Source organism: Acomys minous (genome assembly GCF_964271855.1).
Source record: "Acomys minous genome assembly, chromosome: 9".
Lineage (NCBI taxonomy): Eukaryota > Metazoa > Chordata > Mammalia > Rodentia > Muridae > Acomys > Acomys minous.
Window position 1 is genome coordinate 63357829 of NC_140490.1, and position 25256 is coordinate 63383084.

At 42.6% G+C, this 25256-nt stretch overlaps 1 protein-coding gene across 1 annotated transcript in view; it reads left to right on the top strand.

Moving 5' to 3' along the window:
• Positions 1–20318: 20318 nt before the first annotated feature.
• CDKAL1 (CDKAL1 threonylcarbamoyladenosine tRNA methylthiotransferase) overlaps positions 20319–25256 on the top strand; it is a 543702-nt gene continuing 538764 nt past the window's right edge. The window contains exons 1-3 of the mRNA XM_084796106.1: positions 20319–20511; positions 21132–21175; positions 24405–24574. Of these exons, the coding sequence (XP_084652232.1) occupies positions 24405–24574 (170 nt within the window). The 5' untranslated portion in view covers positions 20319–20511; positions 21132–21175. The remainder of the gene's footprint in view (positions 20512–21131; positions 21176–24404; positions 24575–25256) is intronic.

Genomic DNA, 25256 nt, shown 5'->3' on the forward strand with positions numbered 1-25256 from the left:
ACACCCAGCCTAGTGAACTGAACAACTACTGCATTCTTGGACTTTCCACTGAGAGATAGCCACTGCTGAACTAGCTGGACCACAGATGCAAACCATTGTAATAAAACACACACACACACACACACACACACACACCCCACATGCACACACACATATCACACACACACACCACATGCACACGCACGCATACACACATACCACACGTATACACATACACCAGATGCACACACACACATACCACGTGCACACACACCATGCACGCACACACAGATATACACATGCACACACACATGTACACAACACGCACACGCACGCACGCACTGTCTCAGTTGGTTTTATTGCTATGAAGAGACACCATGAGCAAGAAGGCAACTCCTACAAAGGAAAACATTATTTGGAGCTGGCTCACCGTGTCAGAGGCTTAGTCCATTATGGTCACAGTGGGAAGCATGGCAGCGTGCAGGCAGACATAGTGCTTGAGAAGGAGCTGAGAGTTCTACATCCTCATCCACAGGCAGCAGAAGGAGACTGTGTGCTACTCTGGGTGTAGCTTGAGCATAGGAGACCTCAATGCCAGCCCCACAGTGACACACTTCCTCCAACAAAGCTACACCTCCTAACAGTGCCACTCCTCATGGGCCAAGCATTCAAACACATGAGTCTGTGGGGGCCAAACCTATTCAAATGAACACACACACATATACACACACGGGTGCACACATGCACTCACACACTCACGTGGGTGCACATGAATGCATGTATACACGCACATCAGTTCTATTCCTCTAGAGACTGCTGACTAATACAGTACTAATATTTTAGTAAAATTTTATACCATTTGTGAAAACCTCTGCACGTGCTACCCACAGTTGTCAAACTCCAGGGCTATTGCACAAACCATGAAGATGGCATGGAAAGCTGCAACCGGTAGAGTAAGAATTATAATGACGTTCCTCTTGCTTCCATGTCCAAAAACATTGTGATTATGGGGCTGGAGAGATGGCTTAACAGTTAAGAGCACTGGCTGATCTTCCAGGGGACCTGGGTTCAATTCCCAGCACCCATTTGGCAGCTTATACCTGTCTGTAAGCCCAGTTCCAGGGCTTCTGACATGCTTACACACACATGCATGCAGGAAAAACACCAATGGACATAAAATAAAAATAAATTATAGATATACATTACATATATGCAAAGGGTTAACAAAGGAGACTTCCCAGGATATTCTGGAAAATTCTACCCACAGTCGTGTTTGTTAAACTGATTCAGATGCGTAATCACAAAGGCCCCTTCATGGTTCTGCATCTGCTCAATAACTCTCTCTTATTTTTGCCTTCTCAGCTCTACCCACTCTAGCATCCAGCAAGGGTCACTTTTAGGGTAAGTCAACATTTTTTTAAGTCAGAAGAAAAGAATATATGATGGTCAAAGCAATTTAATATAGTAAGGAAAAAAAATGCCTGAAAGTATTTAGAAAACACACTGGGATACTTAGTTGACTTTCAACTAGTTGCTCTCGAATAGTGAAATATTGATGACAAGTGTGGAGCTTCTTTTTAGAACTGTAAACAGGAATTCTAGCAAGGATATGCTGTCAGAATGAGACTGCATGATAACGTTGTTAAGGCTACAAACTGATCATTTCAGAGTCATTAAAAATGGAGGATGTTCATCTTTGCTCTTAAAAAAAGATCAAGAATTTTTGACGTGTTTTCTCGATTAATTTGTACTCTTGTCATAAAGGGCTGCTAAATGAATTAAACTTCAAAACAAATTAATAAGGCAATTAAGAAATGAAAATCTGGGTGCGGTGACACACGACTTTAATCCCAGCACTCGGGAGGCAGAGGCAGGTGGATCAATGTGAGTTCAAGGCCAACCTGGTCTACAAAGAGAGTCAAGAACAGCCAAGGCTACACAAAGAAACCCTGTCTAAAAAAAGGAAAGAAAGAAAAGAAAGAAAAGAATGAAATGAAAAAACGAAGGTTTCATAGATATTACATACATAGGAATATAATCAGAGTAGCAAATATGTTTGTAAGGTATTGCATATTTGCTAGATTGAAACATTAATTCAAGATTTTCTAGAACCAACAACACAAAAGTGCAATCCCTTACAAAATTCGGAGTTAAAGGAAATAAACTGAAGGCTGAAGGAAAGGTCTAATGATTTCTGGTTTTAAGATTCCCAGACTGAGCTGGGCGTGGGGGAATATGTGAGTTTGAGGTCTACAACGTGCATCCAGCACAGCCAAGGCTATACAAAGAAATGCTGTCTTGAATCCCCCCCCCCAAAAAAAAAGGAACCTAAATTGTTTGGGCAGTAGTGTCCCATGTCTTTAATGCCAGCACTTAGGAGGCAGAGACAAGTGGATCTTTTTTTTTTTGGCTAGCCTGGTCTCAGAGTGAGTTCCAGGACAGCCAGAGCTGCACAGAGAAACCCTGTCTCAAAAACAAAAAAGATTCCCAAACTATACTTTTTTTTTTCTTCAGATCTTCACAAAGAGTATCCAGGCTAAATGTACCGGACAACAACAACAACAACGAGAAGCTTGAATGAACAAACTATTGTTGAGAACTTGTTGTAATTCCATCTCTGTTCTAACTTGCCTGGCCTGTGGTGCCCACACAGGTGCTCCAACATTCCCTTGACTGTTTCTGTGAGGATTATTTGGCTATGGAAGCACTATTTAAATCAGTGGATTGTCCATAAAGCAAGCTGTTCTTCCCCCAAACAAGAGTGGGCCTCATGCAATCCGGTGAAGAAGGCCCAAGGAACAAAGTCTAGCCTCAGAGACAGAAGAGTGTCTCCCTGCACACTCTGGACTCGACCTGTGATACAGTCCCTTTCCAGGAACCGAGTGTCTTAGTTTGGGTTACTATTGCTGTGATGGAACATGATGAACGAAACAAGTTGGGGAGGAGAGGCTTTATTTGACTTACACTTCCACACTGTAGTCAGGACAGGGACATGAACAGGGCAGGAACCTGAAGGCAGGAGCTGATGCAAATGCCTAGGAGGGGTGCCTGTGATCCCAGCATTCAAAACGTGGAGGCAAGAGGACCGCACGTTCAAGGCCTTCCTCAGCTAGGACTTTGAAGCCAGTTTGAGATTCATGAGACCGTGTCTTTAAACAAGCAAACAAACAAATAATAAATAAATAAAATGTCTTATTGTGATAGTATGTGACAGATCTAAGGGTATGAATGCCTCCACACCTCATTTGTCACACGGCCCAGCTTTTACTTGAAGCCTTACAAATTGTTTCCTTTGATGAAAAATTGAACCCATTGAGAGGCATCCCAAGAGTTTCATGTGGATGGGGAAATATGCTGTTTAGTAAAGACCATGAAGTAAATATGAACAACAACAACAAAAAGCAATAACACAAAGTGAACCCACACACCTCTGAGGAAAGCCCATTTACAATACAGTCATCACTGTGCCAATGCTTTGCCCTCCCAGCAGCCAGGCAGCACAGTCAGGAGGACACTTGCATTGGAAGGAGGAGGCTACATGGAAAGTTCCAGGCTCAGAGGGGCAGGAGCGATGGCGCAGAGGATCAGAACATTTGCTGCTCTTGAAAAAGCCCTAACTTCAGTTCCCAGTGCCAGTGCACGGTAACTCGGTTTTGCCTGTAACTCCAGTTCCACAAATCTGCCACCCGCTTCTGTTGTCCTCTGCGACCAGGCACACATGTGGTGTACATATGTGCATTCAGACAAAACCCTCATAGACATAAAGTAAAAATAAACATCTTTAAACAAACAATCCAGGTGTGATGGTGTACCCCTTTAACCCCAGAACTCAGGAGGCAGAGCCAGATGACCCTCTAACTTCAAGGTGAGCTTAGTAACATAGCAAGTTTTAGGCCAATGAGGAATATACATTGAGACTCTGGAAAAATATAGGACAGAGGGGAGGAAAATAGACACACACATACACACACACACACACACAGAGAGAGAGAGAGAGAGAGAGAGAGAGAGAGAGAGAGAGAGAGAGAGAGAGAGAGAGAGAAAAGGGGGGGGAGTCAATGCAACAGATCAGAACAGGATAACCCTCACTGTTCACAATGCGACTTAGTGGTCACACTAAGGAGACAGGGTTTGCTGTAACTGTTGAGAAGGCAGTGAATGTTTTTCATCAGGGGAGCACCGACACTGCTTGTCATACTTTTGTTGAGGACCGGTCAACAGCTAGTGTGTGAAAAGCAGTTCTGAAGGGAACGAGGTCCAGGGTAAGCATTTACAAATCTATTATTTAATAGTGCATGTGGTGTCGATGGCAGCCTGAGCTACAGCAGTGGAGTAAGCTAGTGAAAGAAGCTGCAAATACTTACTCCTTGTATCCATTACAAACAGCCCAGTGTGAAGACCAAAAAGGAAAATCAGTCTAGGATGATCTTCAGGTTGCTGGACAATCTGAATTGTTACATTGTGAGTTGAATTTGAAAAACAAAGGCAAATTTGGTTGAGGTTGTAATACAAAAAAGGAGGATCTGTGTGCTGGCTTGGTGGGTGAAGGCAGTTACCACTAAGCCTGACAACCTGAATTCAACTCCCAGAATTCACCTGGCATAAAAAGAGAACTGATTCGCAGAAGCTGTTCTTTAACCTCTACATGCATGTCTTAGCATGTGTGCATGCACACATACACACACACAAAGACAGACAGACAGAGACAGACACAGACACACAGACACACACACAAACACACACACACACAAAGACAGACAGACAGAGACAGACACAGACACACAGACACACACATAAACACACACACACACACACACACACAAAGACAGACAGACAGGGACAGACACAAACACACACACACACAGACACACACACACACACACACACACACACACACACACACACACACTTAAATAATAAAACTAAGTCCAGGCATGATGACACACACCTTTAGTCAGTGTACTCAAGCAAGCCAGTTTGAGGCCAGCCTGGTCTACATAGCAAGTTACAGGGCAGCCAGGACTGCACAGAGAGACTCTGTTTCAAATAAATAAGTCATTTCTATAATGTTTAGATACTGAAATTAATTTCATTAGTGCTATGAACGTTTTTCAAAAGTAACTTGCCCAAATTCACAGACAATACAAAATACAATGTTATAATTATCACAGCAAATTACCCATTGGCTTGCTTGTTGTAATCTGTTGCTACTAGCAAGAACCCCAAAATATACTGTCTTAAGACAACAGAGCGTCTTTAGACACCCACACCATTCCTGCAGATCAGGAATTCTATAGCAACTTTGCTAGGTGGGTGTGGCTTGAGTGGCCTGTGAGGTGGCTGGTAGGCCTGGGGCTGGAAGATTGACTAAAGTTGACACTCTTGTGTATGGCAAGCTGGTGACACAGGCCTTGGCTCTTCACCATGTGGACTTCTTGATAGGGCTACTTTAGTGTCCTCATGAACAAGGCTGATAACTTTGGTTTGCTTGAGACAGGGTCTTACTATGTCACCTGAAACTCACTGAGTAGAAGACTCTGGCTTTGAACTCACACTGACCTGCCTCTGCCTCCCAGACGCTGGGATTAACAGTGTTTGCTACCATGCCTGGGAACCGAGACTCTTTTAGTTGATTCTAGGCGGTGTCAAGTTGGCAGTTCATGCTAACTCGAACCACATGGCACTGAGTCACAGAACCATCTGATGTGCACTCCAGCTTTCAGTTCATCTGACTTTACTCATAGACAAATTTTTGGAGACAACTATGCCCTTCCGCACCCTTACGGCAATCCTTTATTAATATCGTAGCTGTCAGGCCACCTCCAGTCAGTGTTCAGCATCAGGAAATTTGACAACATGACCCCTGACAAGTTCCCTGAGGGTAATAAATATCTCTTGCTGAGGAAGGGCACAGAAGACCCAGCCTCCTGATCTCTACTGACTTGTGCATTTCAGCTCAGGCCAATCTCCTCATTCACATGTTGCCTTCTTTCCAGCCCTTTCCCTACCTCAGAGGCTGTTCATTTGCCATGCTCTGGAATGCTTTTTCCCTTGCTCCTCACGCTCTCCATCCTCGCTTCTACCCCCCCCCCCCCACACACACACATTTGCTTCTTATCCTAGGCATCTGCTTAAATGTCAACACCTCAGAGGGAATGTCACTGCTCTCTTGGGGCTCTAACAGAGCAATGGTCCCTCTTAACTGGAGGCCCTGAGCTATGTCTCTCAAAGATGCAGTTGAAGAGAAATCTGTTGGCCCAAGCAAAACAGCTTTAGCAGAACTGTCACGGAGGAAGAAACGCTGTTCTCTCTGTTGTAAACAATACCGATAAAGAAAGGTAACCATTGCTCTGTTGGTTGGTATTTTGGTGTCAGTTGCATTGTTGTCTTCAACTCCTTCAAAACTTTGCTTGCATAAAAAACCTTAGTGATTATATAAAAGGAACTTTTCTGAAAATGTCAAGGGATAAAAGAGGAAAAAAAAAAACAACCCTGGAAAAATTTCTTTGATTTGTCATTTTTCAAAGCATCTTTCTTTCTGTTCTGACATACTACTATTTTATCCACTGTTATGCTGCTAAATGCTGACTAATTCTTCTGGGGCAGGGTGGGATATGATTTGCAGAGCTGCGATTTTTATGGGCTCTGAATGTTGGGAAATGATGACAACCTTCAGCCTAGAGCAGCACGGGGACAGATCAGGAACACCCTGCAGCTCCTCCCAGACCAATCTCATGGAGCCTCTTTCTCGTAGACTTACCCACTCTTCTAGCTAGACTGGTCAGCTTTGCAGATGCAAACTCTGTTTAGTTCCCCCTAAACCAAAGTGAATCCAGCCATCCCACAATGTGTTTTCACAGGAGATCTTGGCTCCTGGGATCCTAGTCTCCAGAAATACACCAAACACAATCTTCCAAACTCCCATATTAGGTCATGAAAGAAATTTAAGAAAGTGATGCTTCTTGTCTGTCCTTGTGCTATCTGTATTAGCTACTTTTCTGTTGCTGTGATGAAACATAATGACCAAGGCAACTGAGCCAAGAGAGAATTTATTTGGGCATCTGGGTCCAGAGAGTTACAGTCTTCATGTAGGGAAGTGTGGTAGCAAGCCATGGAGGTTGGAGTAGGATGCTGAGAGACGATGGCTTGAATAGAAAGCATGGAACAGAGAGAGTGAACTGGAACTGGCGCAAGGCTCTTAATCTTTTTTGTTTGTTAGTTTGTTTGTTATTCTGTTTTTGAGACAGGGTTTCTCTGTGTAGCCTTGGCTGTCCTGGACTTACTTTGTAGACCAGGCTGGCCTCGAACTCACAGGGATCCACCTGCCTCTGTCTCCCGAGTGCTGGGATTAAAGGCGTGCGCCACCACCACCCTGCTAAGGCTCTTAATCTTGAAGCCCCACCAGTGACATATTTTTTTATTTTTCACCAAGGCTGCACCTCCTAAACTACCCCAAACAGCACTTCCAACTGAGCACCAAATATTTAAATACAAGAGTCTATGGGGGACACTCCTCATTCAAACCACAATGCTTATTAAATCGTATCCTTGGAATATTTAATACCCCACTTTTCAAGTAAGAGAAGTTCACAGAGCTGTGTGTTGACTAAACTCACTGAGTTAGAAAGTGGCTTTTCTAGGACTTGAAACCAGGGCCAGCTGATTGAAGCCTACATGCTCAACCTTTACCTTGCCTCACGGGAGACATGTTGATGAGGCACTCATGTGGAAGCCATCCCAGAGGAAGTGCAGCATTAACACTTCAGAATAAGGTGAGCAGATAGTAAATAAGGGAATACGGAAAATGTCATTCATGTCCACATAGGAAATGTGGAGCTGGGTGACAACGCAGCAGGAACAAGACATTAGTGTTTGTAGAAGGGTAACAGACAGGTTGTGTTAGACCAAGCCTCACTAGAGAACCACTGTGGCAGTAATCATTGCAGTCTAAAGCTTTAGTATACACCCCACCCTCCTGTGGGAGCCTTACAGAAATCAGTTTTGTGATGCAAAGCTATCTCTTTGATGGCCAGCTGCCCTTTGTTTTTCTATTATAGCAGTATCCTTTCCTCTGGGGATATAATTCCCCCCCGCCCCCCCACCTTATTACAGCTGACTAGCCTAGACAATGTTTCATATGCATTATAAACACAGGCTGTGTAATTCATTTAATTACATACAATATCATTTGATTCTACATTTGATAATGTCAGGGCTTTTTATACGATACTTTATCCACTCAGTTTCTCATTATTGACCTGGGAGAATTAAAATCCTCAGCATAATTTTGATTCTATAAATTGCCCATATTTCTAATACACATTTGCCAAAGCTTTGGCATTCGGTTCACATTTTTCTTCTCCTAACTTCCACCATTTTCCTAGGCAAATTATACTCTGGTTTTTTTCTTTTTTTCTTCCACTGTTCATTTGTGTGTTTGTGCGTGGGAGTCTCCAAGAACACAAGAAGAAGGTGTCGTCCGATCTCCTGGAGCTGGTGATTGTGATCTGCCCCTCATGGGGGCTGGGAATCAAACACGGATCCTTGGAAAAAACAGCAAGTGAGCCATTTCTCTGCCCTGTGCCTTCCATGTCCTCGCCTCAAAATGCCTTGATCTACATAAATATTCCCTCTCTTCCTCAGCCCCCTATCCTAGCCCCATCCTGGATCTTGTTCTGAGCTACGATATATCTGTTTTTGACACCCCATTCAATGAACACGTCTTCCATCCTTCCTGGCTCCCACAAGGCCTCAAATTCAGCTGTCCAGCCTCCATCTTGGCACTGTTCTTTCTGTCAGTTGTGTGTGTCCCATTTGCTGTTCTCAATCCAATGTGACCGTTCTTTTCAGTAATTTCAAGCAGGCAGAATAGTGTAGAAGGCAGGCGAGGTTTATTGCAAAGTAAAGAGGGAAATCCTCAAGAAAAGAAAGTGCCCCAAACCAGGCGTGGTGGCATAGGCCTTAAGTCCCAGCACTTGGGAGCCAGAGGCAGGCAGATCTCTATGAGTCCAAGGCCAGCCTGGTCTACAGAGTGAGTTCTAGGACATCCAGGGCTACACAGAGGAACCCTGCCTCAACAAAACAACAGCAATGTGTCCAGTGGCCAAAGAGAAGCGCGGAGACAGTGCAATGGCCAGAGAGCTCACTGTACCACTTGATCAGGTGGGCTTGCACTATGCCTTAACGTTTCTGGACCAGATAGCTTCCCAGAGGCTATTTCTGTGTCCAGGTGATTGACAGGTCCGTTTGGATGAACTCATAAGGGGTGGGGGGACACTGGTCTGTCTTTGTCTTTGTTCTTTCTCAAAAAGCCTCCAGCTAGATAGTAGGAAGTTTCCTTCAGGAAGTTTAGAACATCCTGTTGCCACCTAGGGCCTGTGATCCCTTTCAGATCCCATTCTTTTGGCTCTAGCAGTTTCGCTTCTTGCTGTTACAGTTGCAGGAATGCAGTTGTGAGGGTTCCTCCTCTCTGGTCTTCAAGACTGCTGGTCTTATCTAACCATCTTCAGCTTCTTTCATCTCCCGCTTTTCAGCCATCTTTGTCCTCAGCACGCCCACCAGCCTTCTCTGCTGCGAATGCCACAGGCTGCACAGTCAGTTAGTCGGGAAGCGCTCTTGACAGGAAACCAACTGCATGGAGCTTGCGTGTAGCCCTATAGAACGGAAGAGTCGCAGGGCAACCTGGGGCTACGCGCAAAGATGCCTGCTGCCAGACAACCTATGTTCAGTTCCTGTTAGCCACGTGGTGGAATGGGGAGAGCCAGCTCCTGACAGCTGTCCTCCGGCCTCCGCATGCAGGCCGTGGTGTGCTCCGCATCGCCAAAATACACAAGCATGCAACCTTCCCTTTCCTAGATTTGAGCCACAATTTTCTCTTCGGTTTTTGTACTTCTTTCTTCCTGCTTTGTTTCCCTGTCGTTCTCTCTCTAGATCATTCTCTTGTAGAACTTACCCAGAGCTCTGCTATTAAAGAGATTGGCTACGTACTGACTATACAGTGGAACAGTATTAAAATAACGGGAATTTGTGATAAAACTCACCCACTTTGGTACTTTGGCTAAGGTGAAAATAAGTTCTTTGTTCCAGTCTTAATTAGTAATCTTATCTCTCCTGTCACCCATCACACAGTATATAGTAAATATGTGTTTATATTGTTATCCTGGTTTACGGGGTTGTAGAGTGAATGCTAGTTAACGAGGCCACTGCTTTCCAGGGGCTTCAGAGGGGGCCTGAGAAAGACTCTATATAGGTAAGATAAAGAACTAATGCAAGAGCCGGGCGTGGTGGCGCACGCCTTTAATCCCAGCACTCGGGAGGCAGAGGCAAGCAGATCGCTGTGAGTTCGAGGCCAGCCTGGGCTACAAAGCGAGTCCAGGACAGCCAAGGCCACACAGAGAAACCCTGTCTCAAAAAACAAAAAACAAACAAACAAACAAACAAAAACAAAAACAAAAACAAAAACTAACGCCAGGCCGAAGCTGCTAGTAAAAACTGCTGGCGGAGATGAAGTCAGGCTTGAGAATGAAGCTTCAGAATTCAGCTCTGAGGTGTAAAAAGGTGAAGCGGCCTGGAGCAGGAAACAACTGGTTAGGGCCAGAAGCGTGACCGGGTAGAGGGGCAGGTAGCCAAGTAGGCTGTGTCAATAACAGGGCTGACTTGAGTCCCAGAGTCCTTGGGCTTCGGCACACACAGCAGGTATTAGATGATAGGTTGGTGTGGGACCCTGCCATCACAGGGGTAGGTGTGTGTGTCACTCACTTTATGGGGTCCAGCCGAGGGGGCTATACCCCTTCTTCCATCTGCTGTCCTCCATAGGTTCTGGGGTCTGATTCTCTTGACAGGATTTTAATATGCCCAGGTGGCCTCCAGTTTCAATTCTCTCCAATGACCTCATAGGGTGGCTTCCCTTCTAGACCCAGGGACTAGTCACTTATCAGCCTGAGCCTGCCCGAGGGTGTTCACTCAGGGGCGACAGCATTCTTCTCTCTCAAAATGGTGTCTAAAGCTGCTTGTAAAATAGTTTCCCACGGTAAAGGGCAGCCTGAAAAACCACCCTGTTAATCAATATGGTGGAACACAGACTGACTACAAGAGGTAGTCACAATAGAGTCTTTTCTATTAGAGAAAATGGTGATTGTCGGACGTGGTTGCTCAGTGGTAGACAGATGAGGCAACTGAAATGTAATTCCCAGATAGTCACTACTGGGCAGTTTTTGCAAATTTAGTATTTGTAGGACCAGGCTGTCAAAGGATTGCATCCCTTCCCAGTGGTTTTCAGTGCTTTATTTGATGTTTTAAAAAAGATCTTAGAATTTGGAGAGCATTCACATTTATTGCTATCAAACTGTTTTTTTCCCCCAAAATTAAATATAGCCTTTGTTTTTTTTAAATTAACCCCTCTATTTTTTTTAATTAAGGATTTATTTATTCATTCATTTCTTTCTTTTGTTTTGTTTTTTGAAACAGGGTTTCTCTGTGTAGCCTTGGTTGTCCTGGACTCACTTTGTAGACCAGGCTGGCCTCGAACTCACAAAGATCTGCCTCCTTCTGGTTCCCTGAGTGCTGGGATTAAAGGTGAATACCACCAAGTCCGCCTTTATTTTACGATTTTATGTGAATGGGTGTTTTGCCTGCATGTATGTCTGTGCGTATGTACCACATAGATGCAGTATGTGCACTCCAGCAGTAGTTTGAAGAAGATATCAGATTCCTTGGAAATGGAGTTACAGACAGTACTTAGTGAATCACTCTAGGACTCAATGCTGTCACCTCTGAGCCATCTCTCCAGCGTCCGTCATCAAAATCAATAGCCCACGTGAATTTGCTGCAAGCAAAACTACTCCCTGGAGTTGATTTGTTCATGTAAAATTATAATATGTATTTTTATGAAGACAAGTATCACTTTATTTAATTGACTCTTGATAATCTTGGCCAATGTAGGAAAAACAATTGGGGTTGAGGTTGTAGATATAACTAGCAATGGTTGCTTTTCCAGAGGACCCAGGTGTGATGTCCAGCACTTATATGAGGGCTCCCAACCTTCTGTAACTCCCGTTTTAGGGAGTCCTCTTCTGGCATACTCCGGCACTAGGAACACATGTGGTGTGCATGCATACATACAGTCAGGCACCCATACACAGGAAATAAAATCTTTAAATATGTAACAAAAATTTACTGATAGCTATATGTAATATAAACAAACATGTCTTGAAATAGATGTCTGGGCTGCTGAGATGGTTCAGCTGCTTAAATGCCCTTCTGCTAAGCCTGGGGGCCTGAGTTTAACCCCTGGGACACACAGAGTGGAAGGAGAGGACTGGCTGCTGAAAGTTGTCCCTGTGGCATGTGCACACACACAAATTAAAGAAACTAAAATCTAACAAGATTATTATTTTGGAAATAGACTCTGGAACAATTCACTGAGTGCCTGCTATTAAACATGTTTTTTTTTTCTCCTCCGTCTTACTAACACTTGAGAAGTTATAGAGAGGGAAATCTGAGAACACGATTTTAAAACAAAAGATCTTTTGTTCTCCTTTATTTTGTCCTGCCTGCCTTTTCCTTTGATCTCCGCTTCTGTTGAACGGACAGCCTGGGAGAGGGCTTTGCAGATATTTGGAATAAGTAAATAAGCTGAAATGGAATACTTCCGCAGCCCTCTCTGTAGGTTAGGGAGTACATTCTCCTGAAGCCAGCTGCGGCATGCTCTGCTCTGTTCTCTGAGAAAGAATTCCTCCCCAGCGAGACCCTCCCCTGCCTTTGTTAGCTCACCAGTCATTCTAAGACACACCCGGGGGAACTGCAAGTCTGAATTTTACCTACAGATTGAGCACTTGTAAAGTGTGTGTGTGTGTGTGTGTGTGTGTGTGTGTGTGTGTGTTGTGTCTGTTCTCCAATCAAGCCAAGGTTATGGTTAAAAAAGCAAAGGAGTTTAAAGGAATTTATTTTCTCTTTCCACATCTTCTTGGCAGAAACCAGCCAAACACACTCTGGTAGTTGTCAAGAAATCCATTGCTGGTAGAATATTATGGTTGACATAGATAGTCATGTTAACAGCTTCCTAAAAGTCCTAGGTGTTTAGTTTACTTTTATTTTTAATTTTTAAAATATTTGGAGGCTGTTGTTTTTAAAAGCAACATTTTTGCTGGGTGAGGTGGCAATCTCAGCACTCAGGGAGTCAGAGGCAGTCGGATCTCTGTGAGTTCGAGGCCAGTATGGTCTACAAAGGGAGTCCAGGGCAACCAAGGCTACACAGAGAGACCCTTTCTTGAAAAAAAAAATACCAAAAAAAACCAACCCCTCCCCCCCCCAAAAAAAACCCAACCCAAACCAAACCAAAACAACCCCCTCAAAAGCCCCAGGACAACATTTTTAAGCTTAGATTTCTTTTCCCCCTGAGACAGGGTTTTTCTCTGTAGCCTTAGCTGTCCTGGACTTGCTTTGTAGACCAGGCTGCCCTCGAACTCACAGTGATCTGCCTGCTTCTGCCTCTCGAGTGCTGGGATTAAAGGCGTGCACCACCATGCCCGGCTTAAGCTTAGATTTTAAAATGGCACAAAAAAAAATTTTTTTTTTTTTTGAGACAGGGTTTCTTGTAGCTCAGGCTGGCTTTAAACTTCTATGTAGCTGAGGATGACTTTAAACTCCTGATGTTCCTACCTCCTCAGAGCTGGGATTCCAGGCTTCGCATCAGGCCCTCCCTGCCCTTTTTACAGTGTCAGTGTGTGGGGCCTCAGGCCTCCTGTATCCTGGGGCAGGCACTCTACCAATTACCAAGTGAATCTTCAGCCTGTTTTTAATGTTTTAAAATACTTTTTATCTAGGATTAAAGGCATGCGGCACCACGCCCTGCACTCCTTTAATCCTAGCTCTCGGGAGGCAGAGGCAGGAGGATCGATGTGAGTTCGAGACTATCCTGGTCTACAAAGTGAGTCCAGGACAGCCAAGGCTACACAAGGAAACCCTGTCTCGAAAAATCAACCAACCAACCAAACAAACAACTTTTTAGCTTTTTGCTTGTCTGTTTTTGAGAAAGGATCTCACTATGTGGACTTGGCTGACCTGGAACTCACTTTGTTCTGGCTTCACAGAAGTCCACCTGCCTTTGCCTCCCAAGTTCTGATATTTGTATTTATTTTTAAAATAGCTTTTGTGTATTTCTTACACAGTTGTATCTCAAGGGATATCATTCCAACAGCACCCCCCTTCTTTCTGCTACACCATCATCTGCCCGTTTCCAGGGGACTTAGCATTTAAACATTGTCTTGTTTCTTTGACACACGTCTTCCCTTTGAGTCCAGCTCCCCTTTGCCACAGTGGCATCTCTCTGCTCCTTCCTGAAGTCCCGCCCCTCGTTCTGGTCCCTCTTTATCCTTTAATTTGCTCTATTCAAGTTTTACTCTCATCACTCCACCCAAAACGTCCCTTCCAGGTTGTTCAGTCTGGTGGCTCACCTTCAGCATTCCTTCATCAGACTCCATCTTTGGCATCACTTGGCCCAGCCTGCTGTTCCCATGTCTGGTTTTTCACTTGCCTCCCAGGATCCCACATTCTTGTTTTCCTTGTTGTTATTTGTCGGTGTTCTTTTCTGTCCTGTTCTTTTCTCCCCCACCTCAGTATTGGCATACTTCAGGCTCACCCCACAGGCACTCTCAAACGGCCTTGGCTTGATATATTACCTACATGCCAATGATCTCCAAGTTTGTATTTCCTCTTGGATTTCTCAAAACTTTAGAGTGATAACTCCAATTGCCAGGTCAAAGATCCGCATTGATATCTAACAGAGACTTCACATTTGCCATGTGTAGACGGAAGCTTCTGGAACAATGATACCCAGAAGCAATGCATACTGCAGCTCATATAATTATTTCTATTTAGAAAAATTTACTTCTTTTTAGTTATATGTATGAGCCTGTATACATTTATGTGCATATGTGGATGCAGGGGCCCAAGAGGACAAGAAAAGAAGGCATCGGATCCCCTGGAACTGGAGTTCTAGGCAGTTGTAACAGCCTCTATATGAACAATGGACACTGAACCTGGGTTCTCTGCAAGAGGAGTAAATATTTTCTTTTTTTAGTTTTTTTCCTGTTTTAATATTTATTTTTAAAAAATTTTTACATATACATTTATATTATTCCACATATATACAATAAAGGAGTGAATATTTTCTATAGCTGAGCCTTCTCGTAGCTGCCTCCCTCCCCTCTCCCCTCTTCCTCCTCCTTCTTCTTCCTCTTTCCTCTTTCTTTTCTTTTCAGGTACAATGCCATATGGCCCAGTATAGCTGTGGAGCAGAGGCTGCCCTTATAATTCTGATCCTTTGTCTTGACCTCCCAAGTTCTTGAACTATTAGACATATATCACAACATTTGGCTTCCTATCTTGGCTTCTAAATATCATTTTAAATTAATAGGAACTATAGTTCAATGGAGAATGGGTTGATTTTAGGGATCGAGCAGAGAAGTGTAAGATGAGATTTGGTGCATATTGTAAGAACAGAATAAAAGAATATATGTATAAAAGAGCACCAAAGGCAACCCAAGGCCCATTGGCAAATTTGAGATAATTTGAGCAACAAAATAATACTATCAATGGGACATAAGCTATAATATAACGAACACTATGCATCTACACCAATATAAATAATTGACTAGATAAATGAGAAGGGAAAGCCCATTCAATAATGTAAGTAGAAGGAACAAGAGAAATGGAAAGTCTCCATTTGGCAAATGCCACAGTAATAATTGTTCCCTGCAGGGCCGTTTAGAGATGCTGCAATTAGAGGCACCAACATGCTCTGAAACAAGATGCTGCTGTAATCTCAGCATGTTTTCCCTCAAGTCACTCACTGATAACAAAGGGTAAAAGAGTTGTTTCACAGTAGTGAGATCACGTGTTCAAAGTACATCACTGTTAATAAGATATGTCACATGCCTCTGTTGAGATAGGCCAAGGGGCACAGACAACATTGTGCTTGCTCCCAAACCAGAACTTGAATGTAGCTGGGCTTGGAGTGGTAGCCCACACCTTTAATCCTAGTCCTTGGAGGCAGAGGCATTCAGATCTCTGAGTTTCAGGCCAGCCAAGGTTACATAGTGATGTCTTGTATCTAAGCAAAGCAAACAAAGCAAAGCAAAGCACAGAAAACAAAAGGCATGAAGGTAGCTGTGAGAACATTGGAGGACTGAAATAGAGGGTTTTACAAAACATTTTACAAAACAAGTGAACCATTCTTCTCCTAAAGTGTTAAGGTTAGGGAAGGTAATAAAATAGAAGACATTCTCAGGATTGGTGCAGTTAGAATGACATTATGTCCATGATGATTTCCTGTTGTGACACTGTACTTTGGTCATATGAGGTTTTACTATCTGTGGATAAAGACTGTATAAGTATCATTTACAATATTTTCACAACTTTTTTTATTGTTGTTTTTTTGAGACAGAGTTTCTATGTATAGCCTAGGACTCACTTTGTAGACCAGGTTGGCCCCAGACTCACAGAGCTCCACCTGCTTCTGCTTCCCCTGGTGCTGGGATTACAGGGGTGTGCCACCACACCAGCCCATTTTGGCAACTTTTAAGAAGAGTGAAATGAGCTGGGCTTGTGGTGAACGCTTTTAATCTTAGAACTGGGAAGGCAGAGGCAGGTAGAACTCTGTGAGTCTGAGGCCAGCCTTGTCTACACAGCAAGTACAGCACAGCCAGGACTCCAGAGATACCCGGTGTCAAAAAGGAAAAGAAAAAAAAAGTTTGAGATTGTTTCCAGTTAAAAAGTTTTTAAAAAATTAAATATAAAATCTTGTGTGTGTATGTGTTTGCTGGGGGTGGGGGGGTGGGGGGGTTGTGGGGAGTGGGGGGGCTGGGGGGTGGGGTGGGAAGTGGTGTTGAGTGTGTATTAGGAGGGAGTCAGGGGTGGTGGATTTTTATCAAAACACAAAATATGCATGCACAAATGAAATTCCCAAACAATAATTAAAAGTTACTTTAGATGTAGCTGAAGTCATTCCATTTAAAGCAAGCAAGGGTTTTTCTTTTTTAAATTTGTTTCATTTTTACATATGCATATATTATTATTCCTATGTAAAATAAACTACATACAGCAAGAAGAACCACAGAACAATCAGGAATTACATTCCAAGTGTTTTGGCTATTTGAATTTGGCAACCTTGAAGAAAACTTTTTCCTATTTTGCTGAGTCTAAAATTCTGAATGTAACTCAATATCTATCATATCTCATCTCTACCAATGTAAAACATCTATCCAGACCTAAAAACATCTTAACCCTAAACAACTAGGCTTAATTGTGAAACTCAACTATTTCAACTTCATCTCAACTTCAACTCCACCAGAGACTCAAGGAGTAAAATGAATTACCTGAGTAAACAGGAAGTGCAGGTTAGCAGCTTCCAAACTTAATGTGAAAAAATGACAGAGACAGTTTGCTGCTTGACCAGTCATCCTGACCTCTCTGAAATGTTGGAGCATCATCTTCAGCCTTCTGGCTTAAGAATTTATTGACTTTTGAAGGAGAGATAAACATGTTTTTTGTTTAGATCACAAGTGGGGGATGAGAAAAAGACTTGTGAGAGAGCAGGTGATATTTATCTCCTTAGAAGTCGAACCACTTCGTGGGGGAGATTGGTTATTAACCAGATGGAAAAATATCCTTGAGGTATAAATGTGAGGAGGCATAAATGTGAACCAAAAACAGGAGGCGGGGTCTTTGGAGACTTGGGATAGTTTTGGCTGTTCATTGCTCCACTTTGAGATGCTCCTAGAGAGAACTGCTGGAGGGAAGGCTTCGGGGCTCTGGCTCTGGGTAAGGTTCCAGGTTCTGGTTGATCCATGTTCCAGCAGCATAAATCCTGCTGATTACACCAGGAGAATTGTTCCTCAGAACTGATAACTTTACGGTTTCATTATTGTATTCTTCAATCTTCTTTTCCTATTGTTGGTTAGGTTAGTCGGGTTATAAGTGAGCTACTCTTGGTTATTAAGTCCATAATAAAATATATTTGCTAAGAAAATTGAGCCTACAGTTTTTTTTTCTCTCTCTCTCATCATCGTTCAACTGATTCTTACAGAGGACAAAGCCCAGAATTCTGGGCCTTGGGTAGGTTACCTGCTCTGTGGCAAGGGACTATGGTGTCCTCATTGCTCTGGCAAAGGTGCCAGGCCTTGTGCATGGCTTCTTAACCACTTGTAGTGAGATTGGGAGACTGAAAAAAGAAAAGCAAGTGTAGAATTAAAGCAACCCTGTTTATGTGAAATGGGAGACTAGATGGCTGGCATCAGAAGTACAACACCCTGACCTCTAGTGGTTACTTTATAAGATGACCCTGTAGCAGGTCCTCCAAAGACCGATTTCAAGTCAGATTGTCTGTTATCACCCAAGCACTTCACGGTCTCTCTCTAATCCTAAACATTGAATCACTCATCCATTTCAAGCAGCCTTTCTTTTCACATTGACATCACCTTTTCATGTTGGGTTTAGTCAGCTCCTGGAGGGAAAAATCTTCCTTAAAAATTACTGCTGTGTGGTTTTCAGCCCAGGGAACTTTATTCTGTCAAACTTTCTTTCTTTCTTTCTTTCTTTTGAAATAATTTCTTATACCTGATCTCAGTCCCTGCATCTAACATCGATTCTTGTGTTTAAGTCTGACCCTTTGTTGCTTAAGAAATTAGGGCTGGGTTTTTGTCATCAGCTGTGGAAAGTTAATGTAAACCACAGCACATTTGCCCAAGGCATGGTAACTTCACAATTTAAGAGCACCTACACCTGTGCTGTTTGCCTAAGAAATAGGTTAATCTGTCTTGTCTGCTACTATTATGTTCACTTAATCTTTGCATAAGCAATTCATATGCATTTTTTGATGACCCAATTAAATGCAAATATTGTGCCTTATGAAAAGGTTATTGATTGGTTTAAATTCATTAGTAGAACTGATAATTGCTAAGAGTATAAACCAAATCTGTTTCTAAATTTTTATATTTTCTGAATTTATTCTTCTTTTGTCCATTGAGGGTCTTAAGAATTCACTGGTTTCATTATTGCTCACGTTTCCCCCTTCAATTTTCACTATGGAGACTAAGCAAAACAAAACAAAAACCCCAAAACAATCCCCTGCAGCCCATCAAGCAAGCAAACAAAAAGCCCGCAAAAAGCCTAGGGACTGGACATGTTGCTCAGTGGCACAGTCCTTGCTTAGCATGCAGAAGCCTCTGAGTCCCAAGACATGGATGGCTAAAACCCCAAACGGACCAGACCAAAAACCGTTCGCCTTTCCACAGACATCTGTATCACTCTGAAAACATAAGTATTTTATTCCATGTTTTTCATATCTTTCTTTTCTTTTTGCTCTATTTAAAATTATGCATTACTGGTAAAGAAAGTATAAAGGTTTCTTCTTAGGTATCCTTATGAGATCATGGCACGAAGCCAGACTGCAGAGGCTGATGCATAAGCCTAGTGCAGCGGGTCACAGTTTGCAATCCCAGTACTAGGAGACGGAGGTAGGAGGAGCAAAAGCTGGAGGGCCAGCGAGGACTGCCTAAGTGAGTAAGCGAGACTTTAAAAAAAAAATCTAAGTAAATAAGAACAAGAACCCCCAAGTTTCCCTAAAAACAAATGACACCCCAAATTACTTTGTGTTAAATGTCTTGTTATTCAATTGAACAACCATTCCTCGCCTCCTTTTTTTGTTTTTTTGTTTTTATTTTTGTTTTTTGAGACAGGATTTCTCTGTGTGGCTTTGGCTGTCCTGGACTCACTCTGTAGACCAGGGTGGCCTCCAACTCACAGAGATCCATCTGCCTCTGCCTTCCTAAGTGCTGGGATCACAGGCATGCACTACCATGTCCAGCTTTGTGCTTATTTTTTTTTTTTTCCCTTAGAAATGAAGGAAATATCCTGGGCATGGTGGTACATGCCTTTAATCCTAGCATTTGGGAGGTAGAGCCAGGCCGTTCTCTGTGAGTTCGAGGCCAGCTGGGTCCATATAATGAGTGCCAGGGCAGTCAGAGTTATATATAGAGATGCTGTCTCAAAAGAGACAGAGATGGTAGGTAGATAGATAGATAGACAGGAAGAGGAGGAAACTGGTAAAATGTAATGGATGCAATGAAAAGGTTTACTCCGGGGATAATTATTCTAGTAAATACTAAATTCTCAGGCTCCTTTTTTTGTGAATGAATAATAATAATAATAATAAACGGCGAGATGTTTATGTTAATTTCTTGACTGAGCAGGACAGTTACAAGGTCTCAGTATAAATTATTTGATAAGACACTTTGAGAACATAATGACGGAGGAGAGCATTTTTTTGTCTTTATTTCTAGAAGAATTTGGCAACAATTATAAAGTTAGAAGCAAACGCAAACTTGAAACAAGCACTCGTTTTGGCCTCTCCGGGCCACCGTCGCGGAGCATGCGCAAATAAGCCCGGCGGGACACAAGTGTCATGGCGCGCCCCATCTGAAGTCTGTGCAGTTTCCTGACAGTGGCGTGTGGCTTTTCTCTCACTTTGGATAGGTGAGTTTCTGGATTTGTGGATACTAGGGGCAAATGTACCAATTCCCAGCGACTGTGGGCCGCGCTGCTTTTTTTTATAGGAGTCTCATTTCCTCAGATTTTCCTCTCTGGGCCGATTGCTTTCTTGTTTTCGCAGTTTGAAAAAGACTTGGCAGCTGGCATTGGGACTCCGAGGCTATTTGTGGCCGCAGATGATGCTGGCAGAGCCAGCGCCTTACAGTCTGGTCTAGCCTCATTTCTTTCCTCGCTTTTCTAGAGAAGGCATTTGTGCTACATGATAAGACTCTCAGTAAATGAGGGTTTTACACTGAAGTTGAGCATAGGGGCAGGTCGCTTGAGTTTTTGGCCGTGTTCCTGCCTCCCCGCCCCCCTCCCCCCCCACTTCGCTCTTTTGCTTAGAAAACTTACTTTTTTTTTTTTTTTTTAATCTCAAGGGAACACTTGTTTCTTGGTGAATTTCACTGTGCTCAGGCATTACAGTGCGGGGTAGCAGTTTTCATAGTGGCCAGACGCGGCACTTTATTTATTTATTTATTTATTGGGAAGTTGTAAAGAGGTCTTTCAATGGTTTTGTGAATTTACAGGATACTTGCACGTTCTAATTAATTTTAATTTTACAGATTTATCTTTCAAGAGGACTTGAGATCAGTTTCAGATAATCAAGGTATTAATTTATTTTAAATCTTTTATGTTTGAGTGATCACTGTTACATTAGAATATGAAGAAAGATGTCCCGGTCTCTTAGTAATCATAATTTTGTAAAAACTAGGTCTCTATATAACTAAGTTGGAGAGCCATTTTCGTATTTCTTCCTTACTTTTTTATTTTCATTAGGAAGCATGGGCATGCTCTTTTTCTTTGCTGTCTTGTTTGGCTGTTGCTTAGTTTCTGTTATAGCATACTTCTCTATTTGGCGGATAAATACAGCTTTCTTAGCAACAGTTTATGTATTTCTTTATTTTATGTGCAGTGGTGTTTTGCCTGCATGTATGTCTTTGTGAGGGTGTCAGATCCTGCCATGTGGGTGCTGGGGATTGGACCCCAGGTCTTCTGGAAGAGCAATCAATGCTTTTAGCTCCAGCCCAAATACAACATTTTTGAAGGCTTGTTTCTGTACTTCTTCTAGCTGGATTATATTTCTGCACTCCACCCCCATCTGTCTCTCTCTTTCTTTTTAAAATATTTTGAAATATTGTTGCTTAGTGTGGTGGGCCATGCCTTTAATCCCAGCACTTGGGAGGCAGAGGTAGGTGGATCTCTGTGAGTTGGAGGGTAGCCTGTCTTACAAAGTGAGTCCAGGATAGCAAGGGCTACACTGAGAAACCCTGTCTCCAAAACCACCCTCCCCCACCCCCGAAGGGGGGGGGAGGAAGGAAAGAAAGAAAGATTGTCTTAATGTGTGTTCCTGGCTAACCTGGAACTCTGTATGTAGGTAGACCAAGCTCCCAAGTGCTGGGATTAAAGTTGTGCACTCCCATGCCAGGCCTGATTATTTTTTTCTTTCTGTGAGACGTGCTTCACTGTTGTTAACATGGTTACTTTGTGATTCTGGTTGTCCCAGAGAATGTGACGTGGTGTATCTTAGTATCTTTGAATGGCTGTTCCTTCATGGCTAATTTTACTGATATTTGCTTATCAGATACTTATATATCTTTGTTGGAAATATGTCTGTTCATATGCCTTTTGCATATTTTAATTTGGATTGTTTGTATTTTTGAGTTCTTTATTTACTCTGATATGAGGCCAGTATCATATTATACAAGTGACTGTTTTCTCCCACTGCATGGGCTGTCTTTGCACCTCTTCATGTTGTTCTTGAAGCAGATGAGTTAGTTTGTTTGTTTGTTTTTCTTTTTTTGATTTTTCAAGACAGGGTCTCTCTGTGTCACCCTGCCTGTCCTGGACTCAACTGTGTAGGCAACGCCAGCCCTGAATTCACAGCAATCTACTTGCCTCTACCTCCCGAGTGCTGGCTGTTTGTTTTTCTTTTTGAGAACAGGTCTCACATTGCCAGGTTAGCTTCAAATTTGATTTGTATTTGAGGACAGCCTTTAAGTTTCTCCTCCTGTGTCTACTTCCCAAGAGCCAGAATTACGAGCCTGTGCCACCGTGTCTGGCTCAAACATTTTAATCTTGGTGAAGTCTAACCTGTTGTTTCCTTTTGCTTCTTGTACTTTTGGTGTCATAACTAAGAAACCAGTGTCTTACTAGGAGTTTATACTTGTGTTCGTTAGAAGGTCCTTGAGTTTAGGTCTGGAGCCCACCTTGAGTTAATTTATGAGTATGATTTGAGGTGGGGCTCCAGCTGCATTTCTTTGTGTGTGGCTCTCTAGTTGCTCTAGTATCATTTGCTGCAAAGACTTCTCTCTCCCATTAAATTGTTTTATACTTACGTTAAAAATTATTTGACTCAGTACTGTGTATTTGATATGCCCTCTGGTAAGTCTTTATGAAATAATAATCCTAGAACTGTGGCTATCAAACAAAATTATGAGAGGGCTGCTTGGCCCTGGCTCTACTCAGAACACCTGGTTCAGCATGGCTATGGTGAGGGTGTAGGACTTCATTCAGCTCCACCTGGTGCTGCTCTGGGCATCACGTGTGAACACTACTAACACCACACATTGGTTAGCAGCCATGGCTTCCCAGATAGTGATTCAGCTGGCTTAGGGCTTAATTGTTGGTCGTTTGCTCTCTGTTCTTTGCTCTTTCATTTGTTCCTCTCCCTCTTGAACTCATATCGTTGGCTGTAATTTCCAAAAGCTCCCCAGAATGAGCCCTCCAGATCTAGGACTGGGAAGCTGATATTATGAAAAGTCCCCTAAGAAGTCACCTGTGTAAGGAACCTCTGCTTTATCATATTCTGTCTTTTCTGTCTTTGTTCCCCTGTGAAACTTGACTTTCTGTGCTTTTGAGAAGAGTTTTTAAGATGTCTTTTTGCCTTATTTAACTATTACCCTTTTTTCCTAATATTCATTTTCATGATACTTAAATATCTCTAGGACTTTTATCATGAAGTCGTATTAGATTTTGTCAAAGGCTTTTGAAAGTGCATCTGCTGAGATGATCATGTGGTTTTTATCTTTAAACTCATTTATATGATTTATTTCATTTATTGAGTTAAAGTATGCTGAGCCATCTCTGCATCTGGGATAAAACCAATTTGATCTTTTTGATATATACTTGTGCTTGGTTTGCAAGTATTTTCTTCATGATGTTAACATTTGTGTTTGTCAGGGATATTGGCTGGCAGTGTGTGTGTGTGTGTGTGTGTGTGTGTGTGTGTGTGTGTATAATTTTTCACTATGTATAATTTATGTATATGAGTGCTTTGCCTGTATGTATGTATGTGCACCAAAAGTGTGCCAGGTGCCTGAGGGGGTTAGAAGAAGGTGTCAGATCCCCTGGACTTGTGATGGTTGTAAGCTTCCACGTGGGTACTGGAACTGAGCCTGGGACCTCGACAAAAGGAAAGTTCTCTTATCTGCTGAACCATCTCTCCAGCCACACCAGTCTGTCTTAAAGAAAGGCAGACCAATTCCTTCAGAAGGCCACGCTTGAGGTTTCCTCACAGCATTGGAAGCCTTGGGGTCATTGGCCTCAGCAATGGCTGATGGGAGTTGTTTGGCTTTCAGTTTTCTTTCTCTTGAAAAGATCTGTCTACGTTTCCTTCCATGGTATTAGTTATGACAGGTTTAGTTCAGTTTTAGTCTTCTAAACTAAAAGGCAGGACTTGCACAGTTTTATCTTTGAGTCTATTATCCTGTTTTTTGTGAAGTTAGGCTTTAAAGAGCCGATTAGATTCAAGGTTGGTGAGAATTGTTTACCAATACAATGCTAAGCAGATTTTGATAAGCCTGTGCTATTTGTGACTTTTTTATGTGCTACAAAAGATGCCTTCTGCATCCTGTGATGTTCTGCTGGATGACATAGAAGATATCATGTCACAGGAAGCTTCAAAGCCACAAGACAGACATTTTTCAAGAAAGCATGTGTTTCCCAAAGTACGAAGGCGGAACACACCAAAATATTTGCAAGAAGAGCCCAGACCACCAAGTGACAGGTAAGCATTCCTCAGAATTACACCCACTTCCATGCTGGGGAGAGGCTTCCACTGCTGGGCTACACCATATGTGCAATAGCTCCAGTTTTAGGATCTTTTTATTTTTAGTAGGAAACATAGAGCTTAAAAAAATTGAATTACTTCAAATCTGGCAAGTAATAGGTTAAAAAAATGAAGAAATAGCGAGGGGATGGGTAGTAAATGTAGGATATGCTAGGGGCATGAATATGATTAAAATGCGTAGTAGAGAATTGCCAAGAATTAATTAAAAACAAACCAAATCAAAACAGCAAATTAAATGCCTTTAAAGAAAGGTGATAGGACACTAGGAATCATTTCAACTATAGTCGGTATAAACCTGTTATAATTGCAAATTTAAAAACTTATTAAATTTTGTAACTCTTATGTGACAGTGGTGGTTTGGACATGTGATGATTTTTAGCATATTAGTGAATGCTTAGGGATCGGACAAAGGCACCGGACACAAAAAGTCACTGTCCTGTTTCTACTGTTGTGGTGGGAGTCTAGACAGTAAGAGTCCAGCACGACAGTGCAGAAATGATCGCACCTTTTTTATTTATTTTTGTATTGTATATGTATATTATGTGTTCACGAGAATATGCAGGTGCCTGTGTGCATGTGTGTGTGTGTGTGTGCCTGTGTGTGCATGTGTGTGCGTGTG